Source organism: Pelophylax lessonae, assembly GCF_965119305.1.
Source record: "Pelophylax lessonae genome assembly, chromosome: 6".
In the NCBI taxonomy this organism is placed as follows: domain Eukaryota; kingdom Metazoa; phylum Chordata; class Amphibia; order Anura; family Ranidae; genus Pelophylax; species Pelophylax lessonae.
The window spans coordinates 29,082,123-29,109,354 of NC_138773.1; the positions used below are offsets into that span (position 1 = coordinate 29,082,123).

The 27,232-nt window shown below is 46.5% G+C and overlaps 1 protein-coding gene across 1 annotated transcript in view; it reads left to right on the forward strand.

The window, feature by feature from the left end:
- Nucleotides 1–27,232, forward strand: part of LOC309558511 (uncharacterized protein) — a gene marked incomplete at its 5' end in the record, with an annotated part of 140,070 nt that overhangs the window by 59,362 nt on the left and 53,476 nt on the right. The window contains 2 exons of the mRNA XM_082261591.1: nt 16,533–17,065; nt 20,615–20,843. Coding sequence (XP_082117717.1) covers nt 16,533–17,065; nt 20,615–20,843 — 762 coding nt within the window. The remainder of the gene's footprint in view (nt 1–16,532; nt 17,066–20,614; nt 20,844–27,232) is intronic.

Below are 27,232 nucleotides of genomic sequence, written 5' to 3' on the forward strand. Positions count from 1 at the left end.
AACAAATGTGGATAGGGAAATAACTTAAAACAACAAAAAAAAAAAAAAACAGAAAAATAAAACAATGTTCTTCATCTCTGAAGGACGAGGCCCATATGGAGTAGGAGGGAGGTTGAGGTGGTGGTGGATATGGCGGTGTCATAGGCGTGCGCACAGGGTGTGCCAGGTGTACCTGGGCACACCCTAATCACCTAGGGCACATAGCATTATCGCTCTGTTTGCCAGTGAGGAGATGGGAAAGATCTCCCTCGGACCTGCTCTGCTCTATTTCTCTTTGCCAGCAGGGAGAGTAATGTATCGGGGCCATGTACATGTAGGCAAACACATGCATGTGTATTTAAACTTTGGGGTGCACACCCTAATGCAATAGGCTGCGCACACCTATGGGCAGTGTAGGTGGAAGCGGTGGTGGAGGAGGACCAGGGCCGGATTAAGAGCATCATGGGCTTGGTGCTGAGGATTTTGAAGGGCCTTAAGGGCCGTGCCTTGGCATGCACCCAGAGGAGGAAGGGTGCAGCCATGCATGCCTAATTCAACATGGGATGCTGTCTCTGAAGCCCATAAACACATCCATTCATCTGCAGCTCCAATAGCCCCTATGTTAATCTGGCCCTGAGGAGGACGAGGTAGCCAACACTGCTTTTTTTCAGAAATTTTAAATGAGGGTACACCCCAAAAGAGTGAGAAAGAGCAAAAATAGAACAATGGCTGGGTAAGGTCGGTATCCATCACTATTCTGCACAAGGTACGGAAAAGTCCCGTGGGATCCATGCCTGGTTCATTTTAATGAACGTGAGCTTGTCCACATTGTCTCTGGACAGGCGGCTGCGCTTGTCTGTGATAACGCCCCCAGCCGTGCTAAATACCCGTTCAGATAATACACTGGCTGCAGGGCACGCCAGCACCTCCAAGGCGTAAAGGGCAAGCTCAGGCCATGTGCCCAACTTGGAGACCCAGAAGTTGAAGGGGGCAGACCCTTCATTCAGTACGTCTAGGCGTGTGCACACATACTGCTCCACCATGTTGGTGAAATGCTGCCCCTCCTGCTAAGACGTTCCATATGAGCTGCTGGTGCTGCTGTTTGTTGTGGCGTGCTGACAATGCTTTTCCACATTTCGGCCATGCTAACCCTGCCTTCTGAGGTGCTGGCGGTGCCCTGGTTGCGTTGGCGACCTCTTCCTCCTCCTCCTCTGCCTTGTGCTTCCACTGTGGCCCCGCTGTCAGGTGGGAATGCCAGCAGCATCGCGTCTACCAGCGTGCGCTTGTACTCGGGCATATTGCGATCGCGCTCCAGTGAGTGAATTAAGGACGGTACGTTGTCCTTGTAACGGGGATCCAGCAGCATGGCCACCCAGTAATCAGCACAAGTTAGAATGTGGGCAACTTGGCGGTCGTTGTGGAGACACTGCAGCATGTAATCGCTCATGTGTGCCAGGCTGCCCAGAGGCAAGGAAAGGCTGTCCTCTGTGGGAGGTGTATCGTCTGTGTCCTCTGTATCCCCCCAGCCACGCACCAGTGATGGCCATGAGCTGACCTGGGTGCCACCCTGCTGTGAGCATGGTTCCATCTCCTCCTCCAGCTCCTCCTCCTCATCCTCCTCATCCTCCTCATCCTCCAGAACTGTGCCCCTGCTGGACAATTGTGTCCCTGGCGTTTGTGCAGGAACCCACCCTCGGAGCCCCTTGTGAATGACTGCCCTGAAAGCCTTGGAAATGTTACCTCTTCATCCTCCTCCTCCTCCTCCTCCTCCTCCTCATCCTGTGCAACATCCTCTTCCATCATCGCCCGAATTGTTTTTTCAAGGAGGCATAGAAGTGGGATAGTTAAGCTGACAACGGCGTCATCGGCACTGGCCATGTTGGTGGAGTACTCAAAACAGCGCAACAAGGCACACAGGTCTCGCATGGAGGCCCAGTTATTGGTGGTGAAGTGGTGCTGTTCCGCAGAGCGACTCACGCGTGCGTGCTGCAGCTGAAACTCCACTATGGCCTGCTGCTGCTCGCACAGTCTTTCCAGCATGTGCAAGGTGGAGTTCCACCTTGTGGGCACGTCACATATGAGGCGGTGAGCGGGAAGGCCGAAGTTACGCTGCAGCGCTGACAGGCGAGCAGCAGTAGGGTGAGAACGCCGAAAGTGCGCACAGACGGCCCGCACTTTCTGCAGCAGCTCTGACATATTGGGGTAGTTTTTAAGGAACCTCTGCACCACCAAATTCAGCACATGCGCCAGGAAAGGGATGTGCGTCAAACCGGCTAGGCCCAGAGCTGCTATGAGATTTCGCCCGTTATCGCATACCACCAGGCCGGGCTTGAGGCTCGCTGGCAGCAACCACTCATTTGTCTGCTGTTCCATGCTCCTCCACAACTCCTGCGCGGTGTGTGGTTTTTCCCCCAAACAGGCAAGTTTTAAAACTGCCTGCTGTCGTTTACCCCTGGCCGTGCTGAAGTTGGTGGTGAAGGTGTCACGCTGTCCGGATGAGGAGGCAGTAGAAGATGAGGAAGTGGAGTAGGAGGAGTTAGGAACAGGAGGCAAACTGAAACGCCCTGCAATCCTCGGTGGTGGAAGGACATGCGCCAAATTGCTATCTGTCTCAGGCCCATCCGCCTCTGCATTTACCCAGTGTGCCGTTAGGGAGATATAACGCCCCTGACCGTGCTTACTGGTCCACGTATCGGTAGTTAGGTGGACCTTGCCACAGATGGCGTTGCGCAGTGCACACCTGATTTTTCCCCCCACTTGGTTGTGCAGGGAAGGGATGGCTTGCCTGGAAAAGTAGTGGCGGCTGGGCACGACGTACTGTGGGACAGCCACCGACATAAGGTTTTTAAAACTGTGCGTCTCCACCAGACGGAATGACAGCATTTCAAAGGCCAAGAATTTTGAAATGCTGGCATTCAGGGCCAGGGATCGCGGGTGGGTAGGGGGGTACTTCCTCTTCCTCTCAAGTGTTTGGGAGATGGAAAGCTGAACGCTTCCACGGGACATTGTGGAGATGGTTGGTGACCCAGGTGGTGGTGTTGCTGACAGATCGTCTGTTTGCAGGGTGGCAGGTGCCGGTATCACTACAGATGTGGCTAAAGCGGCCGAGACTGCAGCAGAAGAGGAAGCAGGATGAGCCAGAGACGTTTCTTGGTTTTGAAGGTGTGTACTCCACTGCAGCTCGTGCTTTGCACTTAGATGCCTGATCATGCAGGTTGTGCTCAGGTTGAGAAGGTTTATGCCTCGCTTCAGGCTCTGATTGCACAGGGTGCAAACCACTCGTGTCCTGTCATCAGCACATTTTCTAAAGAACTTCCACGCTAGAGAACTCCTTTGATCTGGCTTTGGTGCGCTCGTTCCCTTGCTGCATTGGGCAGTAGCAGGCGTAGTGTCTAGGGCACGGCCGCTCCGCTTCTGCACCCTGCTCCCTCTTCTGCTGTGCTGGTGGCTCTGTGCGACCACCGCCTCTTCCTCCAAACTACTCAGGTCACCTGCATGACCTTCATTCCATGTGGGGTCGAGGACCTCATCGTCCTCCACATCATCTTCCACCCAGTCTTCACCCCTGCCCTCCTTGTCGGTCTCCACAATTCTGAACGCCGCAGCAGTTGGCACCTGCATTTCGTCATCATCGGAGACATGCTGCGATGGTCCTTGCATGTACTCATCTTGAGAAATAAGTGGTTGGGCATCGCTGCACTCAATCTCTTCCACTTCTGGGGCAGGGCTAGGTGGATGGCCCTGGGAAAGCCTGCTGACAGAGTCATCAAAAAGAAGAAGAGTCTGCTGTATGGCTTGGGGCTCAGACTGCTTGCCTGATTTGCAAGGGGGTGAGGTGAAAGACGGTTGGACATCGGCTGCAGGTGCCAACTGTGACCTTTCTGCAGTAGACTGGGTGGGAGACAATGTGAAGGAACTGGAGGCACTGTCAGCAGCAAACCAATCTACTATCGCCTCTACGTGTTCTGGCATCATCACTTCTAGAGGCGTATGATGCCCTACCAAATACTGATGCAGGTTCTGTCGCCTACTAACACTTGAGGAAGGTGTTTCACTTGTGCGTGTAGCTGGCACAGATCGACCACGTCCTCTCCTTGCAACAGGAGCTCTACCAGCAGCACCACGACCCAGGCCACGGCCCCTATTTGACGGTCTCCTCATATTTCTGTAATTTAAGATCTTGCCCTAGAAAGGTGTTTATTGAATAGCGGAACAAAACAACAACAGTATCGCACGGGTGTATCTGACAGTCAAATATGCAAACTATGCCGCAATTTAATGTTTTTTACACCAAAAGGGTGTATATTGAATAGCGGAATAGGAAAAAGGATAAAAAACGGTGTATCTCACACGTACAAACACAGACTAGGCCCCGATTACAATTTTTTGTACCCTAAAGGCAGGATGAGGAAGAGGAGTAGGAGGAGTTGGGAACAGGAGGCAAACTGAAGCGCCCTGCAATCCTCGCGGTAGAAGGAGATGCGCCAAACAAATTTAAAAAGGTGTATCTCACATGTACCGATACAGACTATTCCGCAATTTAATTTTTTACACTCAAACAGGGTGTATATTGAATAGCGGAATAGGACAAATTTTACAAAACTGTGTATCTCACACGTACAAACACAAACTAGGCCCCGATTACAATTTTTTGTACCCTAAAGGCAGGATGAGGAGTAGGAGGAGTTCGGAACAGGCAGGAGGAAGACTGAAGCACCCTCAAATCCTCGGCAGTATGAGATGCGCCCCAAAAATTGGAAAGGTGTATCTCACACGTACCGACACAGACTATCCTGCAATTTAATTGTTTTTACCCAAAGGTGTAGATTGAATAGCGGAATAGAAAATATGATATCAAAAGGTGTATGTATCTCACACGTACCGACACAGACTATCCCGCAATTTAATTGTTTATACCCAAAGGTTTTGATTAAATAGCGGAATAGAAAATATTATCAAAAAAAGTGTATGTATCTCACACGTACAGAACCAGACTAGGCCCCAATTACTATTTTTTGTACCCCCAAAGGCAGGATGAGGAGTAGGAGGAGTTCAGAACAGGCAGCACCCTCAAATCCTCAGAAGTATGAGAAGCACCCCAAAAATTGGAAAGGTGTATCTCACACGTACCAACACAGACTATCCCGCAATTTAATTGTTTATACCCAAAGGTTTTTATTGAATAGCGGAATAGAAAATATTATCAAAAAAAGTGTATGTATCTCACACGTACAGAACCAGACTAGGCCCCAATTACTATTTTTTGTACCCCCAAAGGCAGGATGAGGAGTAGGAGGAGTACGGAACAGGCAGCACCCTCAAATCTTCAGAAGTATGAGATGAACCCCAAAAATTGGAAAGGTGTATCTCACACGTACCAACACAGACTATCCCGCAATCTATTTGTTTATACCCAAAGGTTTTTATTGAATAGCGGAATAGAAAATATTATCAAAAAACGGTTTATGTATCTCACACGTACAGAACCAGACTAGGCCCCGATTACTATTTTTTGTACCCCCAAAGGCAGGATGAGGAGTAGGAGGAGTACGGAACAGGCAGCACCCTCAAATCTTCAGAAGTATGAGATGCACCCCAAAAATTGGAAAGGTGTATCTCACACGTACCAACACAGACTATCCCGCAATTTAATTGTTTATACCCAAAGGTTTTTATTGAATAGCGGAATAGAAAATATTATCAAAAAACGGTGTATGTATCTCACACGTACAGAACCAGACTAGGCCCCGATTACTATTTTTTGTACTCTCAAAGGCAGGATGAGGAGTAGGAGGAGTACGGAACAGGCAGCACCCTCAAATCTTCAGAAGTATGAGATGCACCCCAAAAATTGGAAAGGTGTATCTCACACGTACCAACACAGACTATCCCGCAATTTAATTGTTTATACCCAAAGGTTTTTATTGAATAGCGGAATAGAAAATATTATCAAAAAACGGTGTATTTATCTCACACGTACAGAACCAGACTAGGCCCCAATTACTATTTTTTGTACCCCCAAAGGCAGGGTGAGGAGTAGGAGGAGTACGTAACAGGCAGCACCCTCAAATCTTCAGAAGTATGAGATGAACCCCAAAAATTGGAAAGGTGTATCTCACACATACCGACACAGACTATCCCGCAATTTAATTGTTTATACCCAAAGGTTTTGATTAAATAGCGGAATAGAAAATATTATCAAAAAAAGTGTATGTATCTCACACGTACAGAACCAGACTAGGCCCCAATTACTATTTTTTGTACCCCCAAAGGCAGGATGAGGAGTAGGAGGAGTACGGAACAGGCAGCACCCTCAAATCTTCAGAAGTATGAGATGAACCCCAAAAATTGGAAAGGTGTATCTCACACGTACCAACACAGACTATCCCGCAATTTTATTGTTTATACCCAAAGGTTTTTATTGAATAGCGGAATAGAAAATATTATCAAAAAACGGTGTATGTATCTCACACGTACAGAACCAGACTAGGCCCCAATTACTATTTTTTGTACCCCCAAAGGCAGGATGAGGAGTAGGAGGAGTACGGAACAGGCAGCACCCTCAAATCTTCAGAAGTATGAGATGAACCCCAAAAATTGGAAAGGTGTATCTCACACGTACCAAAAAAGACTATCCCGCAATTTAATTGTTTATACCCAAAGGTTTTTATTGAATAGCGGAATAGAAAATATTATCAAAAAACGGTGCATGTATCTCACACGTACAGAACAAGACTAGGCCCCAATTACTATTTTTTGTACCCCCAAAGGCAGGATGAGGAGTAGGAGGAGTACGGAACAGGCAGCACCCTCAAATCTTCAGAAGTATGAGATGAACCCCAAAATTTGGAAAGGTGTATCTCACACGTACCAACACAGACTATCCCGCAATTTAATTGTTTATACCCAAAGGTTTTTATTGAATAGCGGAATAGAAAATATTATCAAAAAAAAGGTGTATGTATCTCACACGTACAGAACCAGACTAGGCCCCAATTACTATTTTTTTGTACCCCCAAAGGCAGGATGAGGAGTAGGAGGAGTACGGAACAGGCAGCACCCTCAAATCTTCAGAAGTATGAGATGAACCCCAAAAATTGGAAAGGTGTATCTCACACGTACCAACACAGACTATCCCGCAATTTAATTGTTTATACCCAAAGGTTTTTATTGAATAGCGGAATAGAAAATATTATCAAAAAATGGTGTATGTATCTCACACGTACAGAACCAGACTAGGCCCCGATTACTATTTTTTGTACCCCCAAAGGCAGGATGAGGAGTAGGAGGAGTACGGAACAGGCAGCACCCTCAAATCTTCAGAAGTATGAGATGCACACCAAAAAATTGGAAAGGTGTATCTCACACGTACCAACACAGACTATCCCGCAATTTAATTGTTTATACCCAAAGGTTTTTATTGAATAGCGGAATATAAAATATTATCAAAAAAAGTGTATGTATCTCACACGTACAGAACCAGACTAGGCCCCAATTACAATTTTTTGTACCCCCAAAGGCAGGATGAGGAGTAGGAGAAGTTCGGAACAGGCAGCACCCTCAAATCCTCGGAAGTATGAGATGCACCCCAAAAATTGGAAAGGTGTATCTCACCCGTACCAACACAGACTATCCCGCAATTTAATTGTTTATACCCAAAGGTTTTTATTGAATAGCGGAATAGAAAATATGATATAAAATTGGTGTGATTTATCAATAGCACATGTGAACAGCAGTGTCTTATATCATTCAGCTCTGCTGCAGGCTATGGAGGGAAAAAAAAAATTCCCCTTTTAAGTTTGTAATTTTTAACTAGATTAGTACAGACTATGCCACAATTTAATTTTTTTAACCCAAGGCTGTATATTGAATAGTGGAATAGAAAAAAGTGTATGATTTTTTAAACCACTCAATAATAGCACATGTGAACACACACAGCAGTGTATTATCACAGTCAGCACAGCAGCACTGAAGGAAAAACGCTGCACACAGTGACTGATAGAAAAAGACTTTTCTTCCTCCTCCTCAGTGGGCAAAAAAGATTGTTTTCACTGCACCCCACACACAGCAAAATCGATGTGGACCAGCTCTGCTGCAGGCTATGGAGGGAAAAAAAATTCCCCTTTTAAGTTTTTAATTTTTAACTAGATTAGTACAGACTATGCCACAATTTAATTTTTTTAACCCAAGGGTGTATATTGAATAGTGGAATAGAAAAAAGTGTATAACTTTTGAAATCTCTCAATAATAGCACATGTGAACACTGAACACAGCAGTGTATGATCACAGTCAGCACAGCACAGCACTGAAGGAAAAACGCTGCACACAGTGACTGATAGAAAAAGACTTTTCTCCCTCCTCCTCAGTGGGCAAAAAAGATTGTGTTCACTGCACCCCACACACAGCAAAATCGATGTGGACCACTGACACCTGCCTATCTCCAGCCTCTCCCTAAAAGGATTGATAAGATCGGTCACTGCAACCCCCCCCCCCCCCCACACACAGCAATATCGATTGTAGAACACTGAACCTAAAAATCAGCAGCCTCGCCCTAAAATGCCCTACAACTCACCCTGCCTAAAGGCCCGTACACACGTACCGATCGTCGGCATACAAACGTCGGCGGACGAAAGATCTGCCGATTGTATGCGTGTTAGTATGGTGCCTCCGACAGATGTCTGCGCACAATCCGCGGACAAAAGTCTTTCGTGCAAACATGAAAATTTTTGTCTGTTTTGAACGGACGATTGTTCGCGTGTCAGTACAGAATTCGGCCGACAGACCGCAGATTTGCAAGACTGGGCATGCTCAGAAAATAGAAAACACAGGGAAAGTTAACCATTACATGACATCACTTCTGCAGTCGGCGGACAAAATTCTTGTGCTGTCCTTGTGCTGTCTTTGCACTTTTCAGCAGACACCGACATCCCGGGGAGAAAAGACGAACATTTGTATGCCGACGATCGGTACGTGTGTACGGGGCTTAACACACTCCGACCTGTCCCTCAATTCTATCCGGACACAAATGATTTTTGCCTGTCTGTCCCTAATCAGCAGCCAGCACGTATGATGTGTGCTCTGTCCCTGAACTACACAGCAGAATGACGCAATCTGGCTCGAACTTATAAAGACTTGGTCACATGCTTCAGATGGCCAATCACAGCTACTAATACATTTGTAGGCATGGCTGGGATGGCTTAAGGCACACCAGTTAAACGCTTGTTGATTGGCTGAAAGCCCGCCATGAAAACCCGGAAATAAAATGACCGAACACTGATTTTTACCCGAATATACAGTAAAGTTTTCAGGTCCGTGTTCGGGTAACAAAAATCCAATTATTCGGTACGAACACGAATAATACAGTCCGTGTTCGCACAACCCTAATCTCCAACTAAATATAGATTTACCTTGACAGTTATCAGTTTCCTCCAAGTATCATGAAAAAATAAGCCAAAAATGCTGCATCTACCAAATTTGAAAAAAAAAAAAAAACTTTGATAAACGTTGTTTGGTGTAGAATTTTTATAATCTTTTTTTATTTGATAATCTCTTATATTGGATCATGACTAGCAAAGCCTGAATGGTGCAATACCTATTGGGTGGCAGTCATATTCAGATATGTCCTAAGTCCTAGACAAGAGGAACATTTTAACTACATCTTAACAACTACATTACATTGTAGCTTAAGTGTCATTTCTTCAGTATTTTCACATGAAAAAATATAATAAAATATTTACAAAAATGTGAAGGGTGTACTCACTTTTGCGAGATACCGTACATCTTTTTTTACATAGGTTAGTCGACATAGATGTTAGAAAGGGGGGCGGGGACAGTTTTAGGGCTAGTTAGGTTTAGGCTGGAATTCTACTTTAAAAGTCTTTAATCCTTTAATAAGTTAATTTCATTACTATTCCAAAGTTTCAGACATTATAGAGGATCACACAAAATTACTTTCCATCTGTTTTTCAATACACTTGTATCATTATATAACATGGTCATTTAAATGTATAGATTCATCATGTCAGTCTGTGGTCTCATACATCCCATTGTTATGTGAAAATACAAGGATTTATCTAAAGATAATACCCGCTGAAACTGATTGGAACTCTTGACTTCCTTTAACGTCAAACTTGGCTCTAGCTGACTCTGAGACTCCCTATTGGTCCTTAAATGTGACTACAGACTTCACAGATCAACAGACGTAGATGTTAGCTCATAGTGTCATCTTCTGCTTCTCTTGCAGGTCCCATATATGCTGCTGTAGAGACAGGTTCATTTACTGTTGTGTTGTTCCTCTAAGGACTGGTGGGCTTCATTCAGCTGTTGAAGCTGTGGGTATACACTGGTATAGGATGCAAAGCTGGTATATGAATGAGATTCATTCATAACAGCTTTGTTTGCATTGTGATCATGCAATCCCAGCATGTATCCTAGCCACCAATGTAGGCCAGGTACCAGTTCCTTATCCATGTAGAGACAATTCTGAGGTTCCCCTTGGCAAGGTACTATCCCAAAGTTAAGAGTATGTGCAGGGCAGTCGATGAGGAGGCACCACCAGTTGTCATGTACCTGATCCAACGCCAAGGTGCTGAGAGGGCTCCCCTTGTGTCTAAGTGCAGCACACCCCTGAAGGCTGTACAGGAGGTATAGCGCCCAAAGCAGTGGCGGCTGGTGCTCAAAAATTTTTTTTGGGGGGGGGGGGGGGCGCAAAAAGAAAAATGTAATAGGTATTGATTCGCAGAAAACAACGCGGTAAAAAATTGCGTGACTTTGACGTCATACAAGTGTGAAAGGGGCCTTCAGTAATCAAGGAACAGTGCCTTGAAAAAGTATTCATATTTACCCCTTGACAGGCAGGGAGGGGGGTTTGTTTAGGGTGGAGAGGCAGGGAAGGAGGGTTGTTTAGGGTGGAGAGTAAGGGAGAGGGGTTTGTTCATGGTGGAGAGGCAGGGAGAGGGGTTTGTTTAGGGTGGAGAGGCAGGGAAGGGGGGTTGTTTAGGGTGGAGAGGCAGGGAGAGGGGTTTGTTTATGGTGGAGAGGCAGGGAAGGGGGTTGTTTAGGGTGGAGAGGCAGGGAGGGGGGTTTGTTTAGGGTGGAGAGGCAGGGAGGGGGGGTGGTTTAGGGTGGAGAGGCAGGGAAGGTGGGTTTTAGGGTGGAGAGGCAGGGGGGTGGGTTTGTTTAGGGTGGAGAGGCAGGAAGGGGGGTTGTTTAGGGTGGAGAGGCAGGGATGGGGGTTGTTTAGGGTGGAGAAGCAGGGAGGGGGGTTTGTTTAGGGTAGAGAAGAAGGGAGGGGGGGTTGGTTTAGGGTGGAGAGGCAGGGAGGGGGGTTGGTTTAGGGTGGAGAGGCAGGGAGGGGGGGTTTGTTTAGGGTGGAGAGGCAGGGAGGGGGGTTTGTTTAGGGTGGAGAGGCAGGGAGAGGGGTTTGTTTTGGGTGGAGAGGCAGGGAGAGGGGTTTGTTTAGGGTGGAGAGGCAAGGAAGGGGGGTTGTTTAGGGTGGAGAGGCAGGGAGGGGGGGGTTTGTTTAGGGTGGAGAGGCAGGGAAGGGGGTGGGTTTGTTTAGGGTGGAGAGGCAGGGGGGGGCTTGTTTAGGGTGGAGAGGCAGGGAGGGAGGGGGTGTTTAGGGTGGAGAGGCAGGGAGGGGGGTTGGTTTAGGGTGGAGAGGCAGGGAGGTTGGGTTGTTTAGGGTGGTGAGGCAGGGAGGAGGGGTTGTTTAGGGCGCAGAGGCAGGGGAAGGGGGGTTGGTTTAGGGTGGAGAGGCAGGGAGAGGGGGTTGTTTAGGGTGGAGAGGCAGGGAGGGGGGTTGTTTAGGGTGGAGAGGCAGGGGGGTGGGTTTGTTTAGGGTGGAGAGGCAGGGAAGGGGGGCTTTGTTTGGAGTGGAGGGGAGGCGAGGAGGGATTTGTTTGGGGTGAAGAGGCAGTGAGGGGGGAGGAATTTGGGGTTTGGGAACCCCAGAGCTGCCAATCACTTCCCAGCACCACAACACCCAGCAGCCCCCACCCCCCTCCATGAAGCCCTGCAGCAGCTGAAAGTTGGGAATGTTAAGGTGGAGAGACAGGGATGGGGCTTTGTTTGGGATGAAGAGATAGAGAGAAGGGAGGGATTTGGGAACTCCATAGCTGCCAATCACTGCCCAGCACCACAAGACCCAGCAGCCCCCCCCCCTCCATGAAGCTCTGCAGAAGCTGAAAGTTGGGAAAGTTATCAGAGGTGGGGGGAGGGAGAGCCTGGATCATGGCAGAACACATTACTCACTGACACAGTAGAGCAGTCACTCGGCAGCCGCCTGCAGAAGAGCCCGAGGAGGGGAAGCATGTTGCTGGGAAGAAGAACGGAGATAAGGGGGAGAGGCGGGGCCAGCAGGGGGGACAGTGTATGTGGACTGGAGACACTCAGACACTTAACCCTCACAGCTGCAGCAGGACACCTATCATCATCATCATCAGGGAGGTATGCTGCTGCTGGCTGGGAGAGGAGGAAGAGGTGTCCTGGACTGGTCAGACTCTGACACTAAGTTCCCCACTGGACTCCGCACACAGGAGAGAGAGGAGGCACTGAGGCAGCGCCTGCTTCAACTTCACTTACCTGCTTGTCTTGTGCTGACTCTCTCATGACCGGACCGACTGCTGCTTCTCTCTGCTGTATGATTGGTCCAGGCTGAAGTCTGGACCAATCATGATCCAGGACATCACAAAAGGGGGGTGTTTTAGCGCAGTACTCTGCGCCCTGGTTACACCCCAGAAGGCCGCCAATCGGCGCCTCTGCCAGGTTGAAACCCCCCCCCCCCCATAGCCACCAATGAGTCCAGCGCCCAAAGTGGGCAGAAAATTTATTTTATTTTTTTTATCTTTTTTTTTTTGGGGGGGCGGCGCCCCTGCGCCCCCTATCGGCCGGCCGCCACAGGCCCAAAGTAGCGCAAGTTGCCAACAGGGTGCAGAAGAGCTGAGCCTGTGGACACCTGGAGAGTGCAGGAAGAGCTGAATACACGGCAAGGTGGAAGCCTCTTGAGAGCTCCAGAGGCGCTCTTGTGCTCAATGGAAGCAGTGGTAAAGTCCAGGCTGAGGGTCAAACACAGCAAGTCAGTCCGAGGATAAGGCAGGTAGCAAAACAGGGACTAGCTGAATTCCTTAATCCAGGAAGCAGGCAGGAATGATAACAAGGTCTGTAACATGAGCTGGGGTCATACACAGGAGGACTGACAGGTAATGAAGAGAAGTCCTTGAGCCGGGGTCATGCACAGTAGATCAACAGGAGCAAGGTTGGTGGAGCAAGCCAGAGGGTCAATGCCAGGAGGAGGAGATTAAGTAGAGTCAGGAGCAAGCCGGGTCAGAACAGGGAAATCACAAAGAAGTATACAGGAGCTCAGGAACACAGTAAGGCTGACTATAATCCAGCAATCTGAAGGATCCCACAGCAGTCTTTATAGGCCAGCAGGTGGCTGCATCCGTCATGCATTGCATGCGCCGTTGCCTACTGCTCACTGCTCTAATGCCAGGGCATACAGGGATGCGCCAGATGTGCCCCTTAGTACTACTGGCAACATTGCCAGTTCTTCTATAGCCATTTCCCTGACACCAGTCCTCCTATACGGGGCCGGGCCCCTGAAATTTAGCAGGAGGCCTGGTGGTAGAGTGGGGCAGAGTGGGGATTTGTACTTCAGGATGTTCTCATGGTCTACAGCGATTAAAAAAAAAAAAAAAAGCAGGCGCATGCGCGGCAGCTCCGGCGATGGACGCCTAGTCTGTGAGCTCCCGCACCGCTCCGCTCCATCTAAGGCTTCGGCTTCGGCTCCCTGCAGCTATATAGCCCGCTTTTAGTGGCATCCACCTCGGGCAACACAAGGGACTCCCTCTGCATGTCGGCGGGCACCAGAAGAGAAGTGTCCCGTCGGCTAAGTTTCGAAGGTCCGGCACAGCTCCCCTCCAAGATGGCGACCGCATCTCTGTCACAAGGAGACACAGCAGCGATAGAGGGGGAAGCTGACATAGCGGACATGCCATCCTTAGTCACGGATTCTGTCTTCACCCATTGACCCCAGTAAGTGCCAATCTTCCTGCCTTTATATCCCCTATCTCCACGGAATCCCTGCTCAGCAGGACAATGGAACAGCTACAGAGATCTCCAGGGCCCTGCAGTCCACTAAATCACCTCATGATTCAGCAGGCCTCTCCCTGTACTCCTGGCCTTTCCCCAGACCTGACAGTTCTTATGGCCAAATTTTCTGAAATGCTAGCCAATGACCTGGCCCAGACCAAATCACCACTGCTATCAAAGCGGACCTGCAACACTTGGGAACCCGTATCGATACGATCGAATCTGCGGTCGATCAAACAATTACGCGGGCCAATCAGAATACTGCATGCATCCAATCGCTCCAGGACCAGCTAGACGCTGCTCTCGCTAAATGTGATGACTTAGAGAATAGGAGCAGAAGGCAGATCTTCCACCTCAGGGGGCTCCCAGAATCGATCACCGATATTCCGATCATCCAATCCTTTATCAAAGACCTCATTCCAGACATCCCTGAGCACAAACTGGAGCTTGATCGAGCCCACAGGGCCCTGCAACCCCCCCGCAAGGATGGTCTCCCTAGGGACATTATCATCAAACCACACTATTTCTCGATTAAAGAGGACATCATTAAAAAGGCCAGAAGTATGGACAATCTCACTATTCAGGGTCATACGGTACAAATTTTTGCAGACCTGTCTCCCACCACCATCCAACGCCGGAGGGCGCTTAAACCTTTACTGCTGGCACTCTCTAACAAATCTTTAAAATACTGGTGGTCCTTCCCATTCCGCCTGAACTTTACGCACAAGAATAAGACTTATGGCTTCTCTAACTTCCAGGATGGGGAACGCATCTTACTCCAATTGGGCATCACCACACAGGAACCACAAGACATGTCCTCCTCCTCCAAGTTTAATTCATCCAAGCGTCCACCTCCAATCAGTCCTCCATCTTCTACATGGAATAAGCAGCAATCTAAACGCCATCGAGACGCCCATCCTCCGTGAGATGCGACCATGATTCCTTTTGTAGCACCTTCTCAACTCTCTTTAGGCAGGAGGGGATTTTCCCTGCTACAACCACTTACTCGTGATTTTTGAGACGTTCCGGCCTTTCGCCCCTTTTCGGTTGGGCCCTCGTTTTTGCATCCTCCCCCCCCCTTTTTTTTATTTATTTATTTATTTATTTTTTTTTTTAATTCGTGGATTCACCCTTTTTTTGAGGGCCTGCCAATTGCAGATTTCAATATGGATCATAGGTGTTTCTTTTTTTTTCTTTTTTTTTTGTATTAAGACCGGGCTGGAGCCTCCGGAGCGGAGCGGCCTGAGTGCGCCTCCTCCTGTCGAGTCCCGGAGACCATGTTGCTCACCGGCACTCCCAGGACTGTACCCTGTATTTTACAGGGTGCAGGTATTTGTTCTTTTTTGGCAGAGCCAGGTCCCACTGGCCCTGTCGGTTCCTCCCCCAGGACTCTCTTGTACCTGGATGTTTCCCCCCTTTCTTCTTCTTGCCCTTTCCTTTACTTACTCTTCCCCCTCCCTCTGTCTCTAGGTTTCTACATGCAGGCCCAGAACTCATCTCCAGAATCCATTCCTCCTGAAGAAGCGAAAATTTTCCCAGATTTCCTTCATGCTGGCCTCCTGAAAGGATTCCACTTTGCATCAAGCGTTTGCCCTCCACATCCTGATGGCTGACTCGGTGAGTGGGATTCTCTCTCTGCAGGTGGCATCTCACAACACACAAGGCCTTAATTCCCCAATTAAGCGACGCAAAGTATTCCAACACTACCACTCGCAAAAACTCGAGGTCCTCCATTTCCCTGCATCCTATAGGCCCCGGTTTGTCCACCATAAATTCCCTTCATTTTATTTGGCCAACGCACCTACTAAGCACAACGGGGTTGCCATTTTTCTAGCCAAGCACATTAACTTCTCACACTCTCTAACGATCGCTGATCCACAGGGACGTTATATTCTGGTCAAAGGACACATTGATGGGGTCCTCTTTTCTTTTGTGTCGTATTATGCCCCTAATAAAGGCCAAGCCCCCTTTTTTTCCAACATGTTGAATCGCCTGTCCCCTCACCTCGAAGGTAGAATTATCATAGGCGGCGACTCCAATATTGCCTTCGACACATCCATGGATAAATCAAACCCAATGCGACCCCATCCCATCCGGCCCTCGAAACAAAGTACCCGCATTACCCGACTTATTCACGAACACGGTCTTGTTGACATTTGGAGGGAGGTTAACCCCTCGACCAGGGACTTCACGCACTACTCCCCACCCCATAGGTCTTTTGGGAGAATTGATCACATATTCATTCCCACCTCGGATATTCCCCAAGTGGAGAAATCATTAATTCGGGATATCTCTTGGTCTGACCACTCTCTGGTTTTTCTTAAAATCCAGACGAACCAGTCCCGGAAAAACCCCTCTCCATGGCGTCTAAATGAATCAATCCTCAATGACTCGATTCGCTGCGTCACTATAGAAAAAGCCATGAAGGAATACTTTACTCTTTACTCTAAACGACATTCCAGACACGGCACCAACGACATTATGGGGGGCACATAAATCTGTCATTCGGGGCCATTTCATTCAAATGGCTGCCAGACTCAAACGCGAAAAGCTAGAACATATCCACAACTCGGAATTAGAATTCCGAAAATGCAGCAAAGCTAATAAACACAACCCCACGCCTGAGACCCTTTCTCGGTTAGACACTGCAAAACTGGCCTTAAACTTAGCGCTAACTACAGATGCTGAGAGGTCCCTACGCTGGCAAACGGCCCGCTTCTATGTTAATAATAACAAAATTAGTCCATATCTTGCCCGTAAACTGACTCCTAAATATCGCCTACTTTCCCTGCCTAAGATACGTGCATCCTCGGGAGAGTTAACACAGAACCCTAAAACTATTATGGATACATTCCACCAATTCTACACGAAACTCTATGCGAAGGAAAGCCCCAGTGACCGCACTGTGATAGACTCCTTTCTGGAGGGTCTCCCCCTCCCTGAACTCAGCTCATCCCACCGCGAGTCCCTCGAGTCTCCCATTACCGACAAGGAGGTACTTGAGGTTATCAAGGGCCTCCGTCCTTCTTCAACACCGGGCCCAGACGGTTTCCCTCCTATTTATTATAAAACCTTTGCCGACACCCTTACCCCCTACTTAGTTAGGTTCTTTAATGCGATCCGGAGAGGGAAATCCCTCGACAAACACGCGAACCAGGCATACATATCTGTCATCCCTAAACCGGGTAAGGACCACAGCGATGTCGGCAACTACAGACCGATATCGCTGATCAATAACGATCTCAAAATCCTCACGAAAGTTTTGGCCAATCGCCTGGCTTCTTTTATTGGCATTTATGTGCATAAGGACCAGGTCGGTTTCATTCCTGGCAGACAGGGGCCCGATCAAGTGAGGAGGGCGATTGATATTGTCTCTCTTTTACAGACGGGATGGGATGGGGGTCATTCACAACAAGGTCTTCTGCTTTCTCTTGACCTCCAGAAAGCATTCGATTCAGTTTCGTGGGAATACATCTTTGCAACTCTTAAAAAATGGGGCTTTGGCCCAAATTTTTTGTCCGTCCTGAACGCACTTTACGCTGAACCTTCGGCCCAAATTAAACTACAAGGTTTATACTCCGACCCCTTCCCCATTAACAGAGGCACTAGGCAAGGTTGCCCCCTTTCTCCTTTAATTTTTGCGATAGCAATAGAATCCCTGGCGATCGCGGTCCGCTCCCACCCAGATATCCATGGGATTAGTTGCGGACATTCTACACATAAATGCGCATTATTTGCGGATGACATCCTCCTCTTCGTCTCCTCCCCTCTAGTTTCAATGCCGAATATCCATAAAATTCTGGAGACCTTCGGCAAAGTTTCGGGCTTGCGGGTGAATTTTAAAAAATCTATGGCCCTCAACGTTAATCTTCCTCAACAATTGGTTGACCGTCTTACTGACCATTTTCCCTATTCATGGTGCAACGATGCTATTCCCTACCTGGGTATTCAGTTGACCCCCTCCTTTGACCAATTATACAATGCCAATTACGTTCCTCTGTTTAAGAAACTTCTATCAGATTTGGTAACCTGGTCTAAGCTGGGTCTATCCTGGTTGGGTAAATTGAATGCTATAAAAATTACCCTTCTCCCAAGAATCCTCTATTTATTCAGGTCACTCCCCATCCCTCTTCTCAAAGCCCAGTTACACAAGCTCCAGTCAGCTATCATCAAATTCCTGTGGGGTAAGGCGGGGCACCGCGTCAACAAGTCCACTCTGTTTCGATGCAGAAAACAAGGGAGCCTGGGTCTCCCTAACCTCTGGCTTTATTATCAAGCAGCACAACTGGCTCAGATTTCCAGTGTCTACCTCAGGGGAAGCAAACCAGATTGGGTTCATATGGAAAGGCAAGCGGTCCACCTCTATACCATAGATTACCTTATTTGGAAACGCCCTAAAGACAGACCGTCCATTCTTTCCCCCACCCTGTCTCACTCCATTTCATTATGTGACACTATCCACAGAACTAATAGAGTAACGTCCCCATGGCACCCGCTCGCACACATCTTCCATAACCCTGACTTTCCTCCTGGAGCAAACATCAAGGCCTTCAAATGGTGGACAGACAAGGGCCTTTACAGGATCGGGAAATTTTTCAATTCCAACGGCCCACTCTCTTATAGCTATTGTGTCTCTCAACTTAAGATGCCACCTGCAGAGAGATTTCGTTTCGCACAACTTCACCACTTTCTAAAGAACATGGCTGGAACAGAATCTTGTCCATTGCGAGTCACCCAATACGAGCAATGGTGCTCGAAGCTACAAGAGATGAGGGGGGGAATCTCTCTCATATATGCCACTCTGGTGGATAGTTAAGACAAAGCAGCTTATATGCTGAAGTGGGAACAGGATTTAGGCTTCACATGGGACCTGCGGGTTTGGCATCAATGTGCTGAACGCACAATGAAAGGCAGTCTAAATTCCTCACTCCTGGAGGCTAGTACGAAGGTCTTCACCAGATGGTACTTAGTCCCATATCGCCTAGCAAAGCTTTTTCCTAACTCTACACCTCTCTGCTTCAGGGGTTGCTCAATGGTGGGTACCATGGCACATGTCTTCTGGCAATGTCCTAGAATCAGGGGGTTCTGGAACCAAATCTTCCGTATCACTCGAAAGATCACTGGGGTACCGATCCCGCAATCTCCTGAGCTTGCTCTCCTGAACCAGAGGATTCCTAAACTCCATAAATCTACCCAAGCCTTAATATTCTTTATTCTTTTGGGGGCCAAAATCACCATTGCTCGCCATTGGAAACAACCGTTTATTTCACTCACCCAGGCTAAACGGAAGATCTCCTGGATTATGACCCAAGAAAAATTGGCCAGTATTCTCCTGAACACCAAAGATAAATTCGAGGAGATCTGGCTACCCTGGGCCCAATACATGAAGGTCAACTTATGATTCATGGGCTTCTAACCTCATTGTTTTTTTTTTGCTTTCACACAAGGGTGGTATATTACCTTTGCGCAGAATCCTATCTACTTTTTTTTTATGGAGTTTACGGACCCCCCTCTTCTTCACCCCCCCTCCCCCCCCCCCCCCCCGTTCATGTTCTCTTTTCTTCATTTCATTTCTTTTCACTCTCTCTAAACCCTTAAGATTGATCATATCAGTTGTTATTTTGTTGTTCAGCCATGGTATGATAACATCTGAAAGGTCCTCCTCAGTTTCCAGGAGGGGGCCCATGCATGAACATGCCTTTATATATGACTGTGCTTGGACACTGTTATACTCTATTGCCGTGGCCTATTGCTTATAGTTTTTTTTTTACTTGTTTGTTTTCCTTTGAAACCGATAATTATTGAAAGTATAAGAAATGAAACACTAAAGATAAGTTAAATTCCTTGATGGTCAGACAAAACATCAAATTGGTTGCGCTGCCCCCACACCGAGACACAGTTTGAACCCATTGGGGTGTCCGTTGGGGCTGGGCTCCGCACCGATTGATAACTGATATTGAAGGATATGACCACTTACTTATTGGATGTTTAAGAAAGTATTAAGCACTGTACAACTGTTTGGTTCATGTGTATTACACTTTGCTGTTTTGAACTGTACTTTGTTACCAACTGTTAATGTGAAAACTTTAATAAAAATCTTTAAAGTTAAAAAAAAAAAAAAATCCCCGCACCCCATTTGTTTAGCTGGGGGCTGGGAGAAGAAATGGGACTATTTAATGTTTTTTTGGGAACCAGCTGAGTAATCCTGATCTCTACACTATGTACATTACACACTCCTGACCACTGCACTATGTACATTACACACCCATGACCCATGTACTATGTACATCACACACCCCCGGCCCCTACTCTATGTACATTACAAACTCCTGACCCCTGCACTACTCCTGACCCCTGCACTATGTACATTACACATCCTGTGATCCTTAGGAGAAGTACAGCCAAACGAGCTTTGGCTGTACTTCTCCTTTAACAGGGGTTTTCTTTCCTTCCTTACTATCAAAAACGTACAAATAAAGTTTCGACTTTTCATACACTTTAACGGCTACAGTAACTTATCATTGTCCTTTATATTCCATTTCAGACATATCTACACATCATGGCTTCCCTTGATAAGGTGTCAGAAACACAAATTTTTGAAGAGATTGAGGATGAAGTTGAACCGCTAAGCATTCTCACCAATCAGGAGTATAACGATGTGCATATGTCCGAGGAACATGAGAGAATGGATAGAATGTCAGACATTATTCCACAGAATGGAGAGCCAGAATGTAAGAAGCCTCGTCTTGAGTTTTCAGCCTTGCATGATTTGGGTGAGTTACCTTTATCAATAAATTGATTAAAATGAATAACTGTCATGACTAACTTTGTATGAATTTGGTTTAACCATTTTCACACCAAGGCATTAAACCTTCTTAAAAGGGACCCTGCCAGCACAGAATCACTTGTAAAGAATTAGATAATTGCAATAAAAAATGTTCTACAGCTACCTTATTTCTAGAGATCCATTTATTAAATCACTGCCTCTTCCCTGCGTCCTCAGCCCCTGCAAGTATTTGAGTTGCCAGATGGGTCGAGTTCTCCTTTCCCCCTCTGCTAGCAAAGGTTCCTCAAACTGTCTTGTACATCCTGTGGCGATGTATGAGACAATGTTAGAAATCAGTTTGTGGTGGGGGAAGCAGGTATTCCAGGCATTTCAACAAATGGGTTTACTGGAACTGTAAGATTTAAGCTTCTTTTTTTTAACAGATATCAAATTCTTTACAAGTGGGGATAAGCTTGAGTTTGTTCAAAACCAGGACTGGGTTAAAACCCAGAAGCTAGCTGTCATTCCTTGCCCAATAAGCTGTGGCTGCATATGGTCATATGAAGTCAATGTCCCACCCTCACCATAGCTCAATGGACCAGTAATGTCAACAGTTTGCTGGTTCAGAACTGAACCTGGTTGAGATTATACACAAGTTCTTTCTTAATTACAAGTGACTCAATGTCAAGGTCAAGAGCTTACCACTTGTTTCTTTGCAACTTTTAACAATGAACAAGTGATGTTGATTGTTCATCCATAAAAGTGAAATATTATACAGCATTGTGGTGCTGTGTGATCTATCTGCCAGGTGCTTGTAAACATACACAGCCAAAGCTGATGGATCACAAAGCATGGCAGCACTGTGTGATCTTTCACTTTTATGAATTAATGATCAGCAATGTCAGACTGGGGCCATGTTTGACACAGCACAGCAGCACCAATCATTCATTCAAAAAGGAAAAAAAATCACTCAGTGCTGTAGGGCTGTGTGATCCATCAGTTGTATATCTTTAGAAGCAGCCTGCAGATACACACAACATCAGAGGCTGTATGATCTTTGTGAATGGCATCACTGGTCTCACAAGTGGACCCTGCTGCCTGAGACCATAGCGGTCACCCACAAATTTGTCTCTTTTCTTACAGCATGGTTGGACATTGGGAGAGAACAGTCTGACCATGCTGCTTCGCAATTAAGGGATGAATTTGAATGAGACCAAGTAATAAATGCACTTGGTCCCAGAGGGGGGGAATAAATAAATGAGACATTTTAGAAATGGGACATTTTTTAAAGCTGACCTCCAGCTTTGCAAACACTTTATTACCAAGCTGGCCCAAACTAACTATGTCCCTCACTAACATGCGAGGCCACTGGATGTGCAGTACAAACTGTATGTAGCTGCGGCTACATACAGCATACCGCACTGTGTTTCGGGTTTATGCTGAGACTTCCAGACTCATACCTGGAACACAGTGGAGTCTATCACAGTTACGCTCAGCCATTCATAGAAAGCGTTGTATTCTAGCAATAAATACAAAGCTTCTTTTGATTGGAGGAGTTAGAAAGGCAAGCTGATGATGTCACAACCTCTGACTAGGTCATTTAGAGAAAGCTTTGTATTTATTGATAGAATACAATGCTTCCTGTATATGGCTGAGCACCGTTGTGGTAGACTCTTCTGTGTTCTGGGTATGAGACTGGAAGTCTCGACTCGAACCTGGAACACAGTGCGGTATGCTGTACAGTATGTAGCCTCAGCTACATACAGTTAATACTGCAGATCCAGCAACCTCACATGTTAGTGAGGGACATAGTTATTTTGGGCCAGCTTGGTAATAAAGTGTATGAAAAGCTGGAGGTCAGCTTTAAAGCCCATTACATACTTACAAATAAAAAAACAGTTTAAAGTCACTCTGTCTTAAACCCTATATACAGTGAAGTGACTGGCATCAGATGATACACAGAGATGAAACAAAATATTCCTACATTAGTTGTACCAGTTTACCTGCAGCCTGTCATCTCCAGAACCATTCAAGGTACACCGATCAAAGAGTATTTCCGAGCTTCAAGGAGGCAGGGGTCGGGGATTTGATATCACACACTGCACAGCACAGAGCCCAAAGCAGAGTTTATTCTAAAACCTGAGTGAAGGGAATGGACACACCCCCTCTACACAGTCTCATAGGGGAACATGCAAAAGTGAGGCTATCAATCACCTGCTGTGAGCTGGAGAGGGAGGGGTAGGGAGTAGGATTGTCCCAGTTTGGGATAAACTATCACAAGTGAGTCATGCAGATAGCAGAGGAAGGGAAAATTTGACAGAATTTACACTAAGTACTATAGACCAAGGTAAGTACACACTATCGGAAGATTTGCTTTGTTCATTTTTCATTTCAGGGGTTAACAACCCCTTTAAGCATTAAAATGTAAAATAACTATATCTGGAAAAGTAGCAAGTGAATACTTACCTTGTGACAGCCTGCCCCGCTTCCAGGCCCTTCAATCTCTTGGGTCACCAGTGGTGTTTAGTAGTTCCTTTTTCTTACTTCCACATCACTAATGAGTCCTGGAATAGCACGAAGGTCAGAGGGACAACTCACTGAACAACATGGGGGGATAATAGACAGGATCATTTTAAGTTGTTTTTTAACCTCCCTGGTGGTGATCCCGAGCGTGACTTGGGGTTGATTTTTTCTATCAGGAGCGGTAACCCCGAGTCACGCTCGGGGTAGTATTGCAGAGAGCGCAGCGGTGTTCTCTTACCTTCTCCTGGCGATCCAGCGATGATCTCTCATTGCTGTGACCGCCAGCCGAGAGTCCCGCCGCTCCTCCGTCCTCAGTCGGTGTGATCACTTCCTAGTTCCGTTCCCTGCAGCAGCAATGCTGCATGGGAGCGGAAGTAGGGAGGGAAATTCAAAGAAAAAAAAAATGTTGCACAAAACACAAACACATAACACATTTTATATATATATATATATATATATATATATATATATATATATATATATATATATATATGCATCCCGCCCGCCGCTCCTCCGTCCTCAGTCGGTGTGATCACTTCCTAGCTCCGTTCCCTGCAGCAGCAATGCTGCATGGGAGCGGAAGTAGGGAGGGAAATTCAAAGAAAAAAAAAAAAATGTTGCACAAAACACAAACACATAACACATTTTATATATATATATATATATATATATATATATATGTATATATATATATATATATATATATACCGGTATATATATATGCATATATATATATGCATATATATATATGTGTGTGTGTATATATGTATATATATATGCACACACACACACATATATATATATATAAAATTATATTATTGATTCAATTATAATGCAATTATACATTATATATATATATATATATATGTGTGTGTATATATATATATATATATATATATATATATATATACACACATATATCTATATATAATATATAATGCATGAATTATAATCTAATCAATAATATAATTTTATTATATATATTATATATTATATAATAAAATTATATTATTGATTCGATTATAATTCATGCGTTTGTGTTTCAAATTTATCACATCTGGGATGTCTACTAGTCTTGTTTTGGTCAGGTTTAAGTCAGTAATTACTAAGAATTGTAGGCCTATAATACATAACGCCAAATTTCCATGAAAACAATTGTACCGCTTTTGGTATGTAATTCCTGACATAATCATACCGCCAGGGAGGTTAAGTGTACAATGGACTTCAGAATGTTGATTGTCTAATGCCTGTCCCCATAGAGTAGTGGGTAATAATGTCTGACAGGATTGCGGATGCACACTCAGTGCACTTCTTGCGCCATGTATGCGTTCCTGGATGAACCAATCGAGGGCGAGTACTGCTGTGCAAGATGTTGCTCTGGTAGACCAGATCCTGGACCTAGAGAACACAGTGGCAACACTGCGTAGCATCAACAACCTGGAAAGGAGCTTGGACATTACCCATCAGGCGCTGGAAGGGGCCAGCATAGAGGAGGGAGGAATAGAGGAGACACAAGCAGCAGAGGTACGCAGCTGGGTGATCATTAGGAAGGGTAGAGGGATGAGTGTCAGGGAGGCCAGTCCTGAGTTGGTACACCCTAACAAATTTGCCGAGTTGCAGGTTGAGGGGGATATCAGCTCAGGGGTGGCAGTGCTGGAGCAGGCGCCCTCCCCCAGCTACCAGGGGAGGGGCGGCTCCAGGAAGAAGGGGGGCCGTAACTCAGGAAAGGCTAGACAGGTTGTGGTAGTTGGGGACTCAATTATCAAGAGGACAGAGAGGGCAATCTGTAAAAAAGATCTCGGTAGCCGAACAGTATGTTGTTTACCAGGCGCCCGAGTTTGGCACATCGCAGATCTGGCAGACAGATTATTGTGCGGGGCTGGGGATGACCCAGCGGTCATGGTGCATGTGGGCACTAATGACAAAGTAAAAGGGAGGTGGAGGATCCTAAAGAACGATTTCAGGGACTTAGGTAATAGATTGAGGAATAGGACCTCCAAGGTGGTTTTCTCTGAAATAGTGCCTGTACCTCGAGCCACACAAGAGAGGCAGAAGGAGATTATGGAACTTAACAAGTGGCTGAGGAATTGGTGTAGGAAGGAGGGGTTTGAGTTCCTGGAGAACTGGGCTGACTTCTCAGTCGGCTACCGGCTCTTTAGTAAGGATGGGCTGCACATTAATGGGGACGCTACAGCTCTTTTGGGGAGAAAGATGGCCACCAAGTTGGAGGGGCTTTTAAACTAGGAGACAGAGGGGAGGGCTCAGAAGTAGAGTCAGTCAATAGGGAGCAAAGGACTGAAGGCAGTTGTAGAGTCAGCAGCGACAGTAGGTCCACAACGTCAATTGGCAGGGCTGTGCGGGAAAACCTCAGACCAAACAGGAATAAACATAACCGCCAATCACATTTAACTTCCGTAAAACTAAGAGGGGTATATGCTAATGCCAGGAGCCTAGCTAATAAAATGGATGAATTGGAAATGTTAGTACATGAGGATGACATAGACCTTGTGGGAATAACAGAGACTTGGTCGCCCCCTCACATGACTGGCTGGCCAATATCCAAGGGTATTCGGTGTACCGGAAGGACAGGGTAGGAAAAAGAGGGGGAGGGGTATGTCTCTATGTCAAGAACAATATAAAGGTGATAGAGAGGAGTGACATTACGGATGGGATGAGCATGGAGTTAGAATCTGTGTGGGTAGAACTCCATGTGGAAGGAGAAAAGGGAAAAGTAATTATGGGGGTTTGCTATAGGCCACCTAACCAAGGGGAGGAGGTAGAGCTGGAATTTTTAGCACTAATGGGTATAGTGGCAAAATTGGGATCAGTCATCATATTGGGGGACTTCAATTATCCCGAAATTGACTGGGATGAGGGGACTGCACACTCACAGAAGGCCCGTCTATTCACGGAAACCTTACTGGATAATTACATGTCACAGTTGGTGGATTCCCCTACCAGAGAAAACGCAGTCCTGGATCTATTGATCACTAATGACCCAGACCTAATCTCGGAGGTAGGAGTCCAGGACTACCTGGGCTCTTGCGATCACAGGATGATCACATTTAGTATAAATAACAATATAACAAGGCAAGTGGGGAACATAAGAACCCTAAACTTCAGAAGGGCAAACTTTCCAAAATTGTACTCATTGATGGAAAGGGTAAACTGGGACCAAACCTTGGGATCACTGACCACAGAGGAAAAATGGGAATGCTTTAGGAACATATTAAGCAAATGCATCTTGCAGTGCATTCCTATGGGAAATCAATTTAGAAGAGACAAAGCCAAACCTGGCTGGTTAAACCGCAGCGTTAAAAAAGTTATTAGGGGAAAAAAATTGGCCTTCAAGAAATATAAATCAGAGGGCACAGTATCGGCTTTCGAGCAATACAAGGAGGCAAATAAGAAAAGTAAACAAGAAATCAAGATGGCTAAAATTGTGACGAGACCCTTGCTCGCTCGCTTCCGCTCTCCCGACACTCCTCTGTTTCTAGTGAGTCAGCTTGCAGATCGCAACGTCTGATGGTTTGGTCAACCAAGGATCCGGGATCCGAACTACAGCTATGTGCCGTCCGGAATCCATTAGAACAAACACCAGGCAAGGCTGTATGTAAGTTCAAACAGGAAGAACATTTATTGGAAGAACACAGCACACTTTTATACAGAATTTGGAACATCCTTCCCCCAACAATCGCTTTCCCATTGGTCAATTGCACAGTACCTGCAGTTCCCCATAAGGTCCTCTCCAGCCATGCAAATGAGGGCTTGAAAATGAGTCAGCAGTGATTGGTCAGATAGCTTGACCAGAAGGACTGCCATGTGCAAGGAGACAGAAGCCCCCAGGGGACAATCAATGTACACAATAGCCAG